The 19,619-nt window shown below is 40.4% G+C and overlaps 1 protein-coding gene across 1 annotated transcript in view; it reads left to right on the plus strand.

Annotated features, from left to right (window-relative positions):
- Positions 1-19,619, plus strand: part of LOC130095236 (BAH and coiled-coil domain-containing protein 1) — a 71,722-nt gene that overhangs the window by 20,607 nt on the left and 31,496 nt on the right. Inside the window, exons 9-14 of the mRNA XM_056261923.1 lie at positions 6,019-6,263; positions 8,309-8,654; positions 11,310-12,125; positions 12,709-12,878; positions 14,039-14,172; positions 17,011-17,124. Of these exons, the coding sequence (XP_056117898.1) occupies positions 6,019-6,263; positions 8,309-8,654; positions 11,310-12,125; positions 12,709-12,878; positions 14,039-14,172; positions 17,011-17,124 (1,825 nt within the window). The remainder of the gene's footprint in view (positions 1-6,018; positions 6,264-8,308; positions 8,655-11,309; positions 12,126-12,708; positions 12,879-14,038; positions 14,173-17,010; positions 17,125-19,619) is intronic.

The raw sequence follows: 19,619 nt of genomic DNA on the forward strand, positions 1-19,619 counted from the left end.
AAAAAATGCTTTTCTTACTTAGTATTTTTGTCTTGTTTCCAGTCCAAATATCTTAAATCAAGATGCATTTACTTAAGTAGTAAAATGCCATAAGATATTAAGTCTTGTTTTCTAGGGGAAATAAATACAAATTAAGTGAGTTTTAAATGATCTGCCAATGGGGTAAGAAAAATAATCTTGTTTCTGTTTGAATTAAGATTATTTTTCTTACCCCATTGGCAGATCATTTTGCTCTTTTTAAACAAAAACGTACTTAATTTGGATTAATTCCCCCGGAAAACAAGACATAAAATCTTATGTCATTTTACTCATCTAGTAAATGCATCTTGATTTATGAGTTTTTTGATATTTGGACTGGAAACAAGACAAAAATACTATTTTTGCAGTGTATTCTCCTTCCCCTCCATATGCTCAATTTATTTGACCTGCTGCGAATGACCCATTTGTCAGATTTAGCATTGATTCTTTTTGTGAGGCTCTCATGGGTTCCCTCCTGAAGATTTTACTGTCAGGTTGCCGAGCCTGAAAAATTATGCTCTATAACAGTGTTTCCACTCAGGTTTCAAGGTTATATGTCCATTTCAAGTGTTTACTTATACCTAGTGCATACTACACGACTCAAGCTTATCACTGACGCTCTTGCAGTGTGCACACTTCTAAAACATGCTTTGACTAGTCACAGGCAGACATTGACTTGTTTAAAGGCCCCCTGAAATCAAAATTCAAGTTTTTTAGCTTTTAGTATGAATATGTTAGCCTTAAGGTTGTTAATAAGCTGGTGTGCTCCAAAAGAGTGACAAAATTTGCATTTAGGAGAAATAAGCATTCAAAACTTAGTCTCTCACTTCCGCTAAAATGGATCAGGGATTTTTATGACTTCAGCTTCTCATCACATCTTCTCTCCAATCAAATGCTCTCTAGAATCTGAAGCTCCGCTCCCTCTGCTATAAACACCCCCTGGCCGAAGCGAGCGTTGACACACAGAGCAATATGGGTTGGAGTGTGTGTTCGGTTGCTCAAACGCTCGAGTTTTACTCGGTTAAGTTGGTTAAGAATGAAATGGCTAGACTTTATTCACTTCTACTGTTGAATCCAGCTTATCATCAGCGCTCGGATTCGCTTCCATGGTGCCGTCAAGTACGACTGCAGTCTGAGAGGGAAACTAAACGCTATTGGCTGTTTGAAAAGTGGGAGGAGCCATTCAATATGTCCCGCCTCAGTTTCCTGTTTCAGTGGAAATAATGTCAACGCATCAAACAAAGGCACTTCAGTGGGTCTTTAAAGTCTAGGCGACTTTTCTCCAGACAACTGACAACTGACTAGTTGGAACAACATTTTGGAGAATTCTGTTTCTTTAAACATCTTAGTGTATTTGTGACTCAAAAAAGTCCTGTAAACTAGATGATACGGATGTGATTTTTTACAGAGTAGTAAAGAACTGAGATCTTTACCTGGGATATTAAAATGTCCATATCTTTTTTAAGATAAAGATAAAGAGCTGCTATGAATAACGGCCTATGAGATTGCTAAGAAGAGCGAAAGCGTGCAAGTGATGCACTGAATCGCACAAACAGTTTCCGGTCGACCACCTGCTCCACTCCCACATGGTCCGGGTCGGGATGCTCTCACCATCCCCCTCAAAGCTATTGCCATATGTGCTCAAAATAAGCTGAAGTAACATAAGTCTTTTAAGTCTACACAGGCCTCTGCTCCGCAAACAGGCTGTGAAATCGAATTATTTTAATGTCTGAGGGTACGTTTACACGTCAACGATGTGCTTAAAGCAGAGACATTTTTCCTTTGAGTTTGCCGCGTACAGACAACACCATTGTCAAAACGATCCCCATTTACATGGATCCGCGAAAACGGCTAAAAACCCTGAATTCTGCTCCAGCCCAGTAGATGGCGATGAAACCCTATAGACTGAACACGTAATACGCATGTGAGATATGCAGAGATTCACGTTTTTGCTGTTTACATGGAGATCGTTTTCAAAAACATACACTTTGAAACAGTTTTCAAAAGTTTGCGTTTCCAGGCACTCTTTTCACCGTTGTCATGTAAACGAACGGCCAAAACGCATACTTTTTTTGTTAAAAAACGGTGTGGTGTAAACAGCCCCTTAGAAGGCACACTTTCCTTCTGTTCTCCACAGAAATATCAGCTCAAAGGGGAAGTGCATCCACAAAAGCCTTCCCCCGGGAAACATTAGTTAAGCTGGGTTAATGTCCCAGAGCAAAGGTCCGAGACGTGTCAAGGCAAGGACAGGGGTGGGTGAGAGAGGGATCAAGCTGAACATGCACATTAATGAAACTATGTGAAATGGGAAAAGTAGAAAAACATATTTGACTTCCGGAGGCTGAAGATGTGTCACTGTGGATGTGCACGGATGGCTTTCTTTTTTTTTTGTTCCTGCCAGGGGAATGGCAGGAGTTTATCCATGACATGGGAACTAAGAAGTCGCCTAGACTACATGTTAGAGTATTGGCCCATTGTGGTTTTCAGGGAAGGGGATTTTTCAAGGGAAAGGGAGTGAATATAGTTTGTCAAATGATTGTGTAATATTTATTCTAATGGGAACTGCTTCCATTATGTTGACTTTAATTTTAACCAAATTTTTATTGGTGTAAGCATATATCATGCTGTGCTCGCAAGGCTGCACATTTGGGTTGGAGACATCTAGTGTGAGAAAAATTGAGGGAGGAATGCAGTTAAGTGTGAGAAAACGAAAGTGGTGAACAGGGAGCAAGACTCCAAAAAGAGCGTGGGATTGCTGGTTGACGGGTCTCTCTGGAACTCAGAGTTACTTTTATTTATTTATTTATTTATTTAAGTTAGTTTAAATACTTGGACTGACATTGAATTTTTGAAATATAAATGAAGCGATAATTCACCCAAAAAATTCTGGCATCATTTACTCACCCTCATGTTTGTTCCAAACCTGTATGAATTTCTCTCTTTCGTGGAACATAAGATATTTTGAAAAATGTTTTTTTTTTTCATACAGTGGAAGTCAATGGTAACCAAAACTGTTTAGTAATCAACATTATTTAAAAAATGTAACAATCTTCAAAAAATATCTTGTGATTTTTTTCGTTTGTTGGCTGGTTAATTGGTTGGTTGTTTGGATGGCTGGTTGGCTGGTTAATTGGTTGGTTGGTTGGATGGATGGTTGGCTGGTTAATTGGTTGGTTGGTTGGATGGCTGGTTAATTGGTTGGTTGGTTGGTTGGATGGCTGGTTAATTGGTTGGTTGGTTGGTTGGTTGGTTGGTTGGTTGGTTGGTTGGATGGCTGGTTAATTGGTTGGTTGGTTGGATGGCTGGTTAATTGGTTGGTTGGTTGGATGGCTGGTTAATTGGTTGGTTGGTTGGTTGGTTGGTTGGTTGGATGGCTGGTTAATTGGTTGGTTGGTTGGATGGCTGGTTAATTGGTTGGTTGGTTGGATGGCTGGTTAATTGGTTGGTTGGTTGGATGGCTGGTTAATTGGTTGGTTGGTTGGCTGGCTGGTTAATTGGTTGGTTGGTTGGTTGGCTGGCTGGTTAATTGGTTGGTTGGTTGGATGGCTGGTTAATTGGTTGGTTGGTTGGATGGCTGGTTAATTGGTTGGTTGGTTGGTTGGTTGGATGGCTGGTTAATTGGTTGGTTGGTTGGTTGGATGGCTGGTTAATTGGTTGGTTGGTTGGTTGGTTGGCTGGCTGGTTAATTGGTTGGTTGGTTGGATGGCTGGTTAATTGGTTGGTTGGTTGGATGGCTGGTTAATTGGTTGGTTGGTTGGTTGGTTGGTTGGATGGCTGGTTAATTGGTTGGTTGGTTGGATGGCTGGTTAATTGGTTGGTTGGTTGGATGGCTGGTTAATTGGTTGGTTGGTTGGATGGCTGGTTAATTGGTTGGTTGGTTGGTTGGTTGGTTGGTTGGATGGCTGGTTAATTGGTTGGTTGGTTGGTTGGTTGGTTGGATGGCTGGCTGGTTAATTGGTTGGTTGGATAGCTGGTTGGCTGGTTAATTGGTTGGTTGGTTGGATGGCTGGTTGGCTGGTTAATTGGTTGTTTGGTTGGTTGGTTGGATGGCTGGTTAATTGGTGTGTTGGTTGGTTGGCTGGCTGGTTGGCTGGTTAATTGGTTGGTTGGTTGGATGGCTGGTTAATTGGTATGATGGCTGGTTGGCTGGTTAATTGGTTGGTTGGTTGGATGGCTGGTTAATTGGTTGGTTGGATGGCTGGTTGGTTGGTTGGTTGGATGGCTGGTTAATTGGTTGGTTGGTTGGATGGCTGGTTAATTGGTTGGTTGGATGGCTGGTTGGTTGGTTGGTTGGATGGCTGGTTACTTGGTTGGTTGGTTGGATGGCTGGTTAATTGGTTGGTTGGTTGGTTGGATGGCTGGTTGGCTGGTTAATTGGTTGGTTGGATGGCTGGTTGGCTGGTTAATTGGTTGGTTGGTTGGATGGCTGGTTAATTGGTTGGTTGGTTGGATGGCTGGTTAATTGGTTGGTTGGTTGGATGGCTGGTTGGCTGGTTAATTGGTTGGTTGGATGGCTGGTTGGCTGGTTAATTGGTTGGTTGGTTGGATGGCTGGTTGGCTGGTTAATTGGTATGATGGCTGGTTGGTTGGTTGGATGGCTGGTTAATTGGTTGGTTGGATGGCTGGTTAATTGGTTGGTTGGTTGGATGGCTGGTTACTTGGTTGGTTGGTTGGATGGCTGGTTAATTGGTTGGTTGGTTGGTTGGATGGCTGGTTGGCTGGTTAATTGGTTGGTTGGATGGCTGGTTGGCTGGTTAATTGGTTGGTTGGTTGGATGGCTGGTTAATTGGTTGGTTGGTTGGATGGCTGGTTAATTGGTTGGTTGGTTGGATGGCTGGTTGGCTGGTTAATTGGTTGGTTGGATGGCTGGTTGGCTGGTTAATTGGTTGGTTGGTTGGATGGCTGGTTAATTGCATGATCTCTAAGTGAGACCCATATATTAACATTAATACGAAAATTTCAGACTCAGTGTGCGAGGCAAACACTTGTGTTTCTCTGATTAGATTTGATGGAGCAGTCATTTGTATGAAGATACCACACCAAGTTTTGCTCCATCCAAGGATGTAATATCTTTATTAAACAGATGGTTCTTTCCAAACCACATTACCTTTTGTTTTTGTGCTATTCAAGACTAGATTTAAATCATTAAAAGCTTCTTGAAATACTATTAAAACTATCCTGTACCCGTTTAAAAACTAAGTGAGACCCATATATTAACATTCTGGGGGCGCATTACAGAAAGATCCTAACTTTAATAATCCTATCTTCTCTGTTTGGTAACCATGGCAATTTCAGTTAGGACCTCATTTAGGTTTTTTTTTTTTTTTTTACAAAATTACCTTTCTTAAGTGCAAAATCTTATCTCAACTACAGATAGGAAAAGGGTATTACAGAAGCATCTTAACTCCACAAAAAAAATCCTTAACTTTAGGACAACCCTAATGGTGTCCAACCCCAAGTATTTAAAAGCCAACTATAAAAATCACATAATAATAGCCCTGTCTGAGAATGACGTCACATTTATTTAATGATACAAGATGAAGAACAGCGATGTTTGAAGGGGGAAAGACTTTGTGAACACCCAAATGATGTGCTGCACTTTGACGACAAAACTCTGACAAATAATTACAGACTAATATGAAATTAAAAGGATTAGGCTTTGCCCTTTCTACCAAGCTTATCAAAACTTCACTTAATGAAAACCACCACTTTGTTTCTTCATTTTAATCTCTTGAGTTTTTTCCATTTTACTTCACAGCAGCTGTTTGCGTGTTGTTGGTTGCTTGGTAACAGACCTGAGAGTTGATGGAGGGGTTTAAGATTTCCTAACTACAGATAAGATGAGGTTTTATAAGATAGGATAAGAATCCTAAATCAACTTAAGATTTGCTTCTCTAATACGAATGAAGAACTTAAGATAGAAAGTTTCTGTAACACTCCCCCTGATCTCTAACATGGCCTTCCACATGATAAGACTAACACTTGTGTTTCTCTGCTTAGATGTGATGGAGCAGTCTGGCCTGTGGCCCCCAGTCTACAGGGCCCGAGGGGCCCATTCCCACATGCAGCATCCCGCTGTGTATCCTCGCTCGCAGTTTCTACGCCAACAGGAGCTTTACGCTCTCCAACAACACCAGCAGCTTCAGCATCAGCAACACCCGAGCCATCACACGCCACCACCTCCATCACACAGAGCTGCAAACACCACAGAGCTACAGCAGAGAGCCAGAGTCGACCACAGCCAGGTACACACACACACAACCCCTCGTAGAGCTAGGGTTGGGGATCGTTTGAATTTGAACTATTATGATTCCAATTTCGATTCTGCTTATCGATTCCTAATTTCAATTCCAATAAGGTTAAACAAAAAACGTATATCATTCACATTTAGTCTTATTGCAAAACATTTAATTAGAGAGCCAGAGTCGTATAGCTCCTCACACAACCCCTCGTATAGCTAGGGTTGGGTATCATATTGAATTTTAAAGGTGCATTGTGTAATATTTAGGAGGATCTGTTGCCAGAAATACAATATCACTTTCATAACTATGTTTCCAGTGGTGTATAAAGACCTTACATAATGAACCGTCATGTTTTTATTACCTTATGAGCCATTTCTGTCTACACACACCGCGGGTCTCCTTATATCGACATGTTTCTACAGTGGCCCTAAATGGACAAATGCGTTTCGTCACTATGTTGTTCTTCGTGCAAAGAAGCGAGTTAAAGTCAGTGAATAAAACACTGACACAATGATGAACAGGTGACAATAATATTCACAATAACATATCGTTTTACTGAATAATAAAGTAAACCTAATTTCTTAATTCATCATTGTAAAGAAACCTCATTGCTTAACTGGCTACTCTCTGCTGTCTCGACATCACTTCCTGTCACCCACCGTAACTTCTGTTGGGTGCATTTCACAACCTCACCACTAGATGCCGCTAAACATTACACACTGCACCTTTAACGATTCCAATTTCAATTCTGGTTATCGATTCTTATCGATTCCTAATAATTTAGATTCCAATAAGGTTAAAAACAAACCTTAGATATTGTTCACATTTAGTCTTATTCCAAAACATTTAATTGCAGCTGAATATCATGAACAAAAATCAACAGGCAGAAGAACACTTACACAAGGAGCGTGTGCCTGTGGTTTAAAAGTACTATAGAAAAACAATTAGCCTAACTAATACAGTATACATGTCAAGCATTATTAAAGACAAGTAAACACTCAGTAATTAAAAAAGAACAAATAAAAAAATAGCAATAGCAACAAATTGAACAAAGATACGATTGAAATAATCAGTGTTGTAAGATTTTCAGGTATTCAGGCACAGAAACTGCAATCAAATGTAAAATAACACTGCACTTTATAAATAAAATTCACATTACAAATGTAGTTACAAAAGTTATTCAGTCAAGAACGAGTGAATTTTCTCTTTGTCTTTTGTTGTTTGAATAGTGTTATTATAGACGGCTGCGCCTGTCACTTTAAGAGTTGCCCAATACACTTATAGAGTCGCCTTGTTTAAAGTCATATCGAAATGCTCACAAAGGAATCGATAAGAGAAATCGAAATTAAAATGTTATAACAAGTATCCGATTCCTGACGTCAAGTTTTGATTCCCAAATAGCCGTTTTATATCAGACTGTACAAAATGCAGTGGTTTAGAAACAGCTGGGCTTTCAAATGAGCTAATGTTTGACACCTGATACTGAGAGAGGATGTGCTCTTTTCCATGAAACTACACAGTTGTTTTTGTGTGCAGGGGAGTAAACAACATTTGGAGCCAATAAATCATGAGTTTTATTTTAAAAAAATCCCACAACTGCTCCCTAGGATCCATAACTTCCTCCAAGAACCAGTTTCATTCTACACATACACAACTAAATGCAGTCTGCCATGAACTGTGGCGTGATCGGACCAAGCACTACTCTTTTTAATTGCAGGTCAAAATCAATAGATCTGAGCCATTAGGGTCTAGATTGAAACCTGATTCAGCAATACAGGGGTGTCAAATTGCAATTACATTGATGTGTAGATTGCATGACCTGGCAGTCTTGAGAATATATGTCAGTTTCCTTTAATTAACCAAATTGTCCAGATCTCATTACGAGGCTTGAATTCTCTTTCCTTTCTGACTTTCCGTCATTCCTTTTCTTCTGGAAACAAACTTAGTTGCATTTATTTTCCTGTTATCTCTGTAAAGCTGCTTTGAAACACTCTGTAGTGTAAAGAGCGCTATATAAATAAATGTGACTTGACTTCTTTAATGCATAGGTGCAAAAGAAACCAGAAGAGCAGAGCATGGATCTAGAAGACATCCTATCAGATCCAAGGACTCCCAAACCTGCTAAATGCTATTCCTACGGCCCGTCCAACCGGGCCTCGTCTCCTCCCAGGGGATCCACTGCACACCTGTCCCCTTGCTGCCGGTCCCCTTGTATGCGACCTCACCCTAAAAGCACCCCCTCTACTCCCTGTCCCGCCCCGAGTCCGGTCGCTGTGACGCCGCGCTCCCCGGCCATCAGCCCTTCCCCATCACAGCTGCCCAAAGCTGTGGAGTCCCAGGAGAAGAGGGTGGAAGGCCAGCCGCCCCAGGACTATCCTCAGTCCATGGAGCCTGGTGAGCAGATATGCTTCCTTACATAGTAATATAAGACTCTATAAAATGCAATGCTTTTACTTGTGTGTATAAGCGGGATGATGTCCATCCGGCCGGTTGTTATCTCAGAATAACCCCCGACAGGGTGATCAGGATCAGGTCTTCATCCGCCCCTGAAGGGGTTTATTCTGAGATAACAACCGGCTGGATGTACATCATTCCCGCTTATTTGCCACATAAGTAAATAATTCGACACCAAATATTGTGCCGTTCAAACTAGACGGACATTTAAGAGATACGGTATACAGTCACACCACTTATAATCACACAGGATTTCACCACATAAATAATTATGGGGATAAGAGATATTGATTTCAGATTAAACTGTTTTAAAATCGTACCTGTGAGTTATCCTATAATCCAACAGTGTACAAAACAATAGTCACAAAATGGCCGCCGCTGCGTTTGTGTGAAACAAGAGAGAGTGAATCCACGATACTGGATGGCATAATTAAATAACTGTACACAAAATATTGATTTTTAATATTTTATTAGCTCACAAACAGCAAATCTTTCACGAAGAATTACCGTTCCTAGCAGGCGACCCGGATGAGCCTGTGTTTCTGTTTTCAGAGGTCGTTATCAGGGAATAACATATCGCTGGATGGCACTATTGACCAATCAGAATCAAGTATTCCACAGAGCCGTGTGATAATGACTTGTAACAGTCTTGTGTGTCTTCTGTCGCTGTTTTGAAGCTAAAGCTCTGTCTACACCTGGTGTTAAGATGCGTTTTGGTGGATCGGATCACAAGTGGACGAGGGAAACATTCCCGTTCACACTTGGTGTTTTAATCCGTCTCTTCTGTCCACTTTCAAACACTTCTGCCTGATTTCGTCGAGGGGAGGGTCTATGGGCGGGTAAATGTATTTTTTTTTTTCAGATCTTTGATCTAATGGACAAAATAAACTTGCGCAATTTACATATGAACGCGTCCAGAGATGACGAAATAACACACGGAGAGCATCAGCTTCAGTTTCTGCTCTGACAGACTCGAGACCAGTCGAACTTTGTGAGTGTGTGTTAGAAATCAGGAATGGTGAGAGAACATTGTGTTTGGTATGTTTTCATCTTCAAAACAAACTTGGGTCTTCATCTGTCAAAGTTTAACCCCGTCTGGCTAGAGCTCTTCTCATGATGTTCACTCATGAGGTCAGTAGACGGAGAGAAGACGATCTTTGAACACATTCGATCACATGAGCGTTTACACTACGAAAGCAATCCGGTCGAATGTGTTTTCAACTCCCTCCGGAAGTGGCTGAAAGTGGACAAGCTCAAAACGCTTCAGACCTCAGTTTACACCTGTATTTAGCGTCGTCCTGCTTCAAGTCATCATGCCTCAAAAACATACGAGCCACATGTTGGTTGTTATTCATGCTGAGCCCCTCATGCAGAAACAATCAGGGCTTTTTTTAGACTCTGTGGCTCTGTGTGGGCGGCTATATAGGCAAGAGCACGATTGACTAAAGCTGCTGATAAATGCAGAAAATGTCCGCCAGCGCCATCACATCAGTAAAGATGGAGAAACACCTCGTCCAGACTCACCCCATCCCCCAGCCTACACCTTCTTGATCATCATTAACACCTCACTGCCGCAGCATGCCAAGGATCTCGCCGTGTCAGAGAGAGAGCCCTGCTTTACCTCAGAATTACCCCTTTAACAGCTGCACTTCTTAACAAAGAGCTAAGATCAAGGCAGAGTGGCACTGTCATGTGGAATACAATGCGTTTTTGTTCAGACCTCTGGCGCAAAGCTTGTTAAACAAACAAGTCATCCTTATAAGGTTGTCAAAATTGTAAAACAAACCAGTAAAAACTGAAAAAAAAATAAAAAAAAATTGAGTGTTCATCAATGGGGACAAGAGCCTTGGACTTTTGTCGCACTTGAACCACGAATACACAACAAAACATTTTTAAAGGATTCGAGGAGTTTTGTGGTTGAAATGTAAAAAAGTAACAAATCCTTCGCTCGCGGGTCAATTTGACCCCCTTAGGAATGAATGGGATGCGAGAAATGCTTCAGGACACATAGAAAAACCTAAAAATGCTCAAAAATCAAACTAAAAATGCTAAAACTTTACCAAAAAATATATTTTATTTTATAATGTCTACATGTGTATCTGAATGCATCTGAAGCGAACTGACTTTAGGACCCAGAGGAACAGCTCATTTGCTCCATATAGAGATATAAGGCCATCTTGAGTCATGAAATATCATGTTGTATTATTATTTTTCCACGAGACGTCGGGAAAGACTCCCAATGTAAGATATTATGAGCTGAATTAAAAGGGTTATGCATGAAATTGTATGAGATATTTTGAATTCAAGTTGAATGTGCTTAAATTACTATGTATTATTTATTGATCAAATCGAGTAAATTAAAGGTAAAAAAAAATGCTTTATAAAATATAGAAAAATATTATCAAAATGATATAAAATAAGCTTTCTGGACAAAAAAAAAAGTGTCATTTTGACCCGCGAGGGAAAGATGTGTTACAAAATCCGAAGGATGAAGATTAAACAGGTTGTCAAAAGTGTAAAACAAGTTTTTGCGCTGATATTTTTAAAGGCTTTGTTCTTGACGCATCTGAGCTTCATTTATGTTCCCTGTCACAGATTTGCCACCTGGATATACCTATCCAGAAATCACCATGGGATACAGGAACGGCCCCAGCGCTCAAGATGTACAGCTCGCAGAGCCCGCGGATCTCGAGGACGTTCAGACCCGACCCGTTGAACACACTCCTCCAGCTCTTTCCAGCTTGGGAGAGGGCCTAGACTGCCAAGCAATGGTGAGGCCTCTCCAAGAGCCAACGATGCAGGTCGACGCCACACGCCCGGCCGAGGACCAGCCCGAGGGTGTGTTTGAGCAAGGGGACGATGTGGAGACGAGATGCTGTGAACCCGTACAGGCTAATCAGGAAAAGGAGCGCGTCGAGATCATTTGCACACCTGTTGAAGCTTCAGACTGTGAAGTAGGACCTACCCTGTTATCTGAGGAGGAAATCCATCAAGAGGAGCCAACTGTTACCTTTGAGGAAGGAGTGGGTGAAGATATTCTTCAGTCTTCCAGTCTAGAGACACTAAAGGAACCGGAACCATTACCACAACAACCATGCGTCTCTGATTGTTCACCAAACGCCATCGTCCAAGCAGAGGTTGCTGTGGTTGATGAGGAGGATCACAAGGAAATCTGTGCCACGGTTGAGTCTCCAACTTGCTCCCAGAGTCCCACGTCGAGTTACTGGAGTCTGGAGCTCCTGATTGCGGCAGCTTTCTGTGGAGACTGTCCTCCTCCCTCTCCTCCCGTCTCCTACCAATCCCCGGGATCCTGCGTCCCGCTGAACTCGTCCTGTCACGGCATGGAGCTGCTCAGTGAGCTGGCGGATCTCGAACTGCAGCGCTATCACCAGAGCTGCAGTAAAACTCCAGGTATGTTTGCTGTGAGAGAACCAGTTTAGAAATTACCAGTCAAACCAAAGCTTATTCAGACACCTTCAACATTTCTCACACAGTTTATTTGCTATAGTTTAGAAAATGATAATGAAATATGAGCAGAACTCAGAGTTATCAGATCAGTTGATATGTCAGTGGTTTTGTCCGTCCTTCTGTTAGACTCTCACAGATGAATTATGTTGAATATCTGTCAGCTGTTAAATTTAACTACACAATTAGATAATACCAGTTTAGCTCAACCGATTACCAAGCAATGCTTCATGTTGTTCAGTCTGTGTGTAAAAAGAGCATTAGCAATTAAAGAAAAAACACTTCAGCAAAACACGATCAGCTCAAAGTGTCGGAATAATTATTGCTCCTAAATTTGTATAAATGTTACTGGTAGTCACTGTATGAAGAGTTTCTGGGTATAATATGTCACAGTTTACTTTATTTTGCTCTCCTCACTTACATAAATGAACTATAGTGTCCTGCACACACTAGTAAAAAATGATATCTGGTGTCTGAATCATCTTTGGTTTGACTTATTTTTGTTGCGTTTCCTTTTCTCCACCAAAAGGAGAAGATCAGTGGATTTTCGACCTGCAGAGTCTGGCCACGCTGGCAGCCGCTCGCGCTCTTGAGTTGGGCTCTCAGGACGGCGGCGCCACAGATGTGGAGATGCAGTTTCCGGCTAGAAGATCTCTCAACTTGCGCAGAAAATGCAGCTGGACACCTCGCCATGAGCCGGTAACACACCCTTGTTTTGTTCTCTCGTGTACATGTTTTTCATGTTGTTCATAATGTGTTACATATGCTCAGTTTTTTTATATACTGTATCTAACAAATATGTTTTCTTCATCCTACTTTACTTGCGTTCTTTCTCTTTAGTACTTTTTTGTGTCACAAGGACTGTAACAAACTAAAATTTCAGAAAAGTTTTAACTAGGGATGCACCGATATGAAGATTTTGGGCTATACCGATAACCGATAATTCTTTATTTGAAAGCCGATAACCGATATATTGGCCGATAAATCTAAATCCAAATTTTTATATAATTTTTGAGAGCCTGATTACAAAAACAAGTCTCACCATTAACCCTTTAGAACCTGAAGCTAAAATAGGTGTTTTTCACACATTTTGATTTTTTGACTGTAAAATTCTAAAGTAATGTGCTATCTTCATGTGCAAGGTGTCATCTTTTTCAGAAAAAGATTAGCTTTCAACAAATTACAGTTATTGACCATTATTGTGTGTGGTGAGTTTGTAAATAGAATTTAAATAGACAAAAAATTAAAAAAACGAGAATACATTTTCTGATTTTTAAAAAACAGAAAAATCACAAACGAAAGGAACTAACACTTTAAAGTTGAAAAATGAAGTATAATACATCAGATACAAGTCTTTTTTGTGACATTGGGTTGCACAGTTTTCATTTAGGACACTTTTTTTCATACACACACACATACACATGCGTACACCACATGTAAAGATACGTGAAAGAGTAACGGCCATCCGCCTCCCAAGTTTAATTAAAAATCATCCCAATCCCTTCTTCTGCTGTCTACCACTTCTTTCGCAATGTATTTGTTAGTTTCTTTTACTATTTTATGCAATCCAAAACACTCTAACCTGCCGCGCTTCGTATCTCTCTGTTCAAATCCTTCCCTCCCGCTCTGCCAGAAAGCTGCTGTCATTTGCTGACGGAATTACCATAATAAGCCGTATATTGCCGAAAAGCGCATGTTGTCCACTGTCAGGGGCAATTTCGGTTTACCGATATGGTGGCCGATATATCGAGCATCCCTAGTTTTAACTCAGGGCTAGAAGCAAAAGTCTGTCCAGAAGTCATCCGAGGTTGGAGCCGCTAACCAGCGACTAAGGGAAGTGTGTGCTTGTGTTCCTGTAGGTGTGTCCAGTGAAAGGTGTGGACAGTATGGATGGGCAGGAGTTGGAGATGCGTGTGAGGCTGGCAGAGCTGCAACAGCGCTACAAAGAGAAGCAGAAAGAGCTGGCCAAACTCCAGAGAAAGCATGACCACCAGTAAGCCTGAACTCAAAACTCAAAATATTGACCTTGCTTTAGGGGATCTGTGTCACTTTTCAATTATATCGTACATTTTTGTCGGTAACACTCTACAATAAGGTTCATAGTGGATGTATTAACTAACATGAGGAATACATTTGTTACAGTATTTAATCATTTTTGTTAATGTTAGTTAATCTGTTCAAAGTTTGTCCATGTTAGTTCACAGTGCATTAACTAATGCTAACAAATACAACCTTTGATTTTAATAACGTATTGGTAAATGTTGAAATTAGGGCTGGGCGATAAAACGATAACGATATGTATCGCGATAGACACGTGATCGATATCAATAAAAAATGTGTTCGATAAAACGTTCGATATTTTTTTTCTTCGTCGGAAGAAACCACAGGTTGCGAAGCAAGTTTGGTTGCATTATCAAAGGCACGCGCTCTCTGGTAACCTAGCAACGTAGGGAGTGACACGCTCAGGCAATCATGTAACGTGTCAGTTTTGTTGCGCCATATCGTTGTCTCGTGCTGCTGGGTTCCTCTTCAGTAACCGGCGATTGATAAGCAGAAAATGAGTGCCCTTCATCTGCATGCCATGCAGGCTAGAATTGCGAAATATTATTGGATAATTCGCTCTATTCGCGTTTGATGTGAACACATCATAATGAACAGGCTGCGATGTCAAGATTTCAATGCTGGAGTGTGTGTGTGTGTGTGTGTCCGACTCCGCGCGCGAGAGAGAGAGAGAGAGAGAGAGACACGCGGGCGCGATCGAACAGTGGAAACATAAAAACATACTCCGTCATTTTGTTAATAGGACATCATTCAGTCTGCAAAGTGTTTACTTATATTTGTGTAGGCCTATACTCGCAATAAAACACAACATTGTGCTTTTGTCACACTGTATTTCTTGTCAAACTGTAACCTACAACTGTCACACACCGTTTTAAAAGCAAAACATATTTATCCAACCCTTTTTAAAACAGTCTGTGTGTTCCATCTTTTGGACATTCATCATATCGCATTGGTTTTCATTTCTTGTCCTCAAAACAGAGCACTAATCTGTTTATTTTTTATTTAAGTTACACATTGATTAAAAAAGAAAGTGAAATATGTTGGTAGATTATTTTATACGGAAATCAATTATTTATAATTCTGGTGAGAATAAAGTTAGGGTTAATTAAAATTAAGGAAAACAAATATATTGATCTGAAATATAGCAAATTAATTTTAAATTCATTCAGGTACAATTACCAAACATATCTCATATCTATCTTTTTATTAGTTTAATTAATAAACCAATTATATAAAACTATTATCAGTGCACTATAAATAAACTGGTTCTATGCCTTTATTAATAAAACTTATTTAAAAAATACAAGGCTTAAGACATTTATAAAAATGCCTAATATATTTCTGTTTTGCTTTTTACTCCATTGTACCGAAATCGTACCGAACCGTGATGTCTAAAAAAAGAAATCAAGCAGGGGGCACGTACGATCACAACCCCCCACCACCCCTGTCCCGCCGCACCACTGTCACCTTTTTTACTCTGAGGAGTTTGCAGGTCTGATTGTGAATTTAGACTTATGTTTACATTCTAATTATTTGAGTTTTCCATGGTTGTGTTGACATTTCTGTCTTGGGATTGTAATCAGAGGAAGGGTAAGTTTAAAATAAAAATGTTTAAATGTAATATATTTTTTCTCCTGGTCCTTATTTTAAATGGGTCATAAAAAAATCAATAATTATTGATATCGACCGATATGAAACACTGATATCGTGATACAGTTTTCAGCCATATCGCCCAGCCCTAGTTGAAATTTATATTAACTAAGGTTAATGAATGCTGTAGAAGTATTGGTCATTCTTATTTCATGTTAACTAAGGTCGTTAACTAATTAACCGTATTGTAAAGTGTTACCAAATTGTCGGATCCCAGTTTAAATGCAAACACTCCTAGGCGACAGGCGTAGGGCTGCACGATTAACTGTGTATTAATCACGATACCGATATTTGCCTCTCTCGATTATTTATTTTTAATAATCATCGCGATATTTGCCCACAAAACGCGTTTTTTCATTTAATTGATATTTGCGTTATCTTGCATTGGTAACAAGTCCCCACTAGCGTTGATGTTTGTGGTTGCCAGATGTAAAGAGCTGAAATCCCCCAAACTGTGCTTTCCAATCAAACCCTCAGCGATTTATTTGGAAAATATTTAAACTTAGATGTTTACCTTATTGTTTGGGATTATGTTTGCAGAATTAAATGAACAGTAATTTGGAAATCACGAGGAGTTTCACTGTTCTATCTTTTGAAGTTTAAGGTTTTACCACTTTTCCTGATGTGAATCAGTTGAAAACGACAGCCAGTTTTCAGTCCATATCAACAAGTAGGCCGTCGTTCTTTGCAGTGCGAATTTGCAGAGCGATCTGGATGTGTAATTGGTCTAATTTGCAATCGCATTGTGTCGCTTAGAAGATCTAATGTGAAGAAAAGCGCTTATCAAAACCATGCATTTTGTGTTGACTTGGCTGATGAAGTTATCATAGTTGGTTAAATGAACCGTTTGGGGGAAGTGTAGCTTGGTTAAAACGCGCTAAATGGTCGTTATGCCTTATATATAATGCTAACCGTCTCATGTCTGATTAATTATCGCGATTATAATTTTGAGCAAAATAATCGTGATTATCAGTTTAACCATTATGTTGTGGTTGCCCTAGTCATAGTTATGAAACTCAATAACCCTAAGACCATTTCATGCTGAAAATATTCAAAGGGTCATCATTTGCACAATAACATTTTGACACGAGTGGCAAAAGTTCATTATGTTTTCCTCCAGGAAAGAGGAGACTCCTCGCAGCCCAGCACGTCGAGGCCCTGGTAGACCACGCAAACGTAAATCAGTCCCTGGTCTCGGCTCCGGGACCCTCAACGACCCTCAGAAACGAGTAAAGTAAGTCACTGCTGTTCTTCTGTCCCCTGAGCATGCCTCTCACACACAGCAGATAAACCCCACCGCATCAACACGACCCAGCAGGCCTCGACTCAGACCATATCAGGAACCGGAGAGCTCATCTGACCTCATGAGCGAGTCCAGTTACGCTCCTAATCAGGACTGGGCCTGAACTGCATTACATGCGTATAGCGGTGTGCTGTGTCTCCTTTCCAAGGTTTCACTGTATGTTTGCATGATTCAGGCTTTTAGACACTATCTTAAAGGTGCAGTGTGTAATATTTAGGAGGATCTGTTGACAGAAATGCAATATCATATTCATAACTATGTTTTCAGTGGTGTATAAAGACCTTACTTAATGAACCGTCATGTTTTTATTACCTTATGAGCCGTTTCTGTCTACACACACCGCGGGTCTCCTTATATCGACATGTTTCTACAGTGGCCCTGAACGGACAAACTCGTTTCGTCACTATGTTGTTCTTCGTGGAAAGAAGCGAGTTAAAGTCAGCGAATAAAACACTGACACAATGATGAACAGGTGACAATAATATTCACAATAACATATCGTTTTACTGAATAATTAAGTAAACCTAATTTCTTAATTCATCTTTGTAAAGAAACCTCATTGCTTAACTGGCGTCATCACTTCCTGTCGGCCACCGTAACTTCTGTTGGGTGCAGTTCACAACCTCACCACTAAACATTACACACTGCACCTTTAAATCTCTGTGTGTGTGTGTGTGAATAAACTTGTTGTATGGGTGCCAATGGCAATGTCAATGGCGGACTGTTGGGGAAGGGGGTGGATGTAATGAGAGCACAGTGTGTGTGTGTGTGTGTGTGTGGATTCTCCCCTGATCTATTTCTCTGCCAGGAATGTGACAGATCCCTGTCGTTTAGCACTCGGGTCAGCGCGGGCCGGTTCACCACGACTCGCACACTTACACTGCAATTAATTCATGTGTGTCTGGGTGTGCTAATGTGTGTTTATGAATATAAGCTGGCAGCTGCTTTCTGTCTTAGGCATTTTTCAATTTAATGTGTTATTACATATGGAAATGCTATTAATGAACACCACATAATATACGTGTATTATTTTGTGGAGCTGTTTAGGATTAGTTACTACTATTGTAATTAACTTAATGAACATGTAATAAGCAGCATTCCCCAAAGATGTACCATGGTAACCATAGTTAGATCAGATTACCATAAATCTGTAAAACAATCGGGTAACACTTTGTTACGTGTAGTTTCTATAGTAATAACTATTAATTATTCATAATTACATGCAACTAACCATAAACCAAACCCTAATCCTTTAGTAAAGGGTTAAAAAAAAATATTACACTTTATTTTAAGGTGTCATTGTTACAGTGTAATTATATATTGAAGTACTATATATTACAACTACATGCACTTACTATAGGGTTAGGGTTGAGAGTTAGTTGCATGTAATTATGCATAATTTACTGTTATTATAATGGTAAGTACATGTAACAACAAACGACACTGTAAAATAAAGTGTTACGGAATAAAGTGTAACCAACAATTGTTGTTTCTATAATAACCCTTGCAAAAAATACTTTCGCCGCAGTAATTTAATACATAGTGGCTCTAAATGATTACCATATTCAGGCAGAATTGTGTTTGATAGACAAGCTCAGTGAAAAAATGAGTTGAGAAACTCATTTAATACCAAACCTTATCAATAATAATAGTTTAATCTAATTCAAAAACGACTGCATGTTTAATATACGTGCACTATGCAGTTTTCTCACACCAGTTTCACGGTTTTAGCTTAGCATGGTGCTAACATGGACTCCACTGGAATCGATCATGAGTTGAGTCTCCATGTGTGTTTCTTGAGAGTTGTTTCCAGCGCTAAGCTTTCCAAAGCAGTCACTCATGAGCTTCTACGGGAGCTGGTGCGCTGCCTATGTGTATTTTGGTAGCAGAACTGTGGGGTTTGTATGGATGTAGTCAGGATGAGTGAATGCAGTGTGTTCCTCGATGCCTGCGGAGGATCTGTCAGTGTTTAGAGGTTTGAAGAGGGTTATTGACACTCCAAACACCCCCTAAAACCTCTTTCTCGTTGTGTTCTCTGTCATGTCACCTCGTGTCTGTTTCCGCTCGCCTGGCTCTGCCCTCGTGCCAACCAGCCGCTTCGATGCGAGTCCACATGACAGCGACACCCAGGGCACTGTGTGTGTGTGTGTGTGTGTGTGTGTCTAGCAGCGTTTAACAGGCTGGCAGTCTCTGATCTTCATTGTGTTAAACATCACACTAGATTTTCTGCTTTTGAGCTTATCCACCGTGATATTATAATGTTATAAAATATCATTTATTAATTACGTTGGTCGGGATGGCTGGCTGATATGGTTGTCGGGATGGTTACGTTTTTCGGGTTGAAACAACACCTAGTCTTTTTCACCGCAACTTCAAAGGAAGCATGTTGTGGATCCCTGAGGTAACGTTAATACTTCTCACCGTTT

The sequence above is a fragment of the Rhinichthys klamathensis genome, unplaced genomic scaffold, assembly GCF_029890125.1.
Source record: "Rhinichthys klamathensis goyatoka isolate OS25496 unplaced genomic scaffold, OSU_Roscu_1.1 h1tg000189l_1, whole genome shotgun sequence".
Taxonomy (NCBI): domain Eukaryota; kingdom Metazoa; phylum Chordata; class Actinopteri; order Cypriniformes; family Leuciscidae; genus Rhinichthys; species Rhinichthys klamathensis.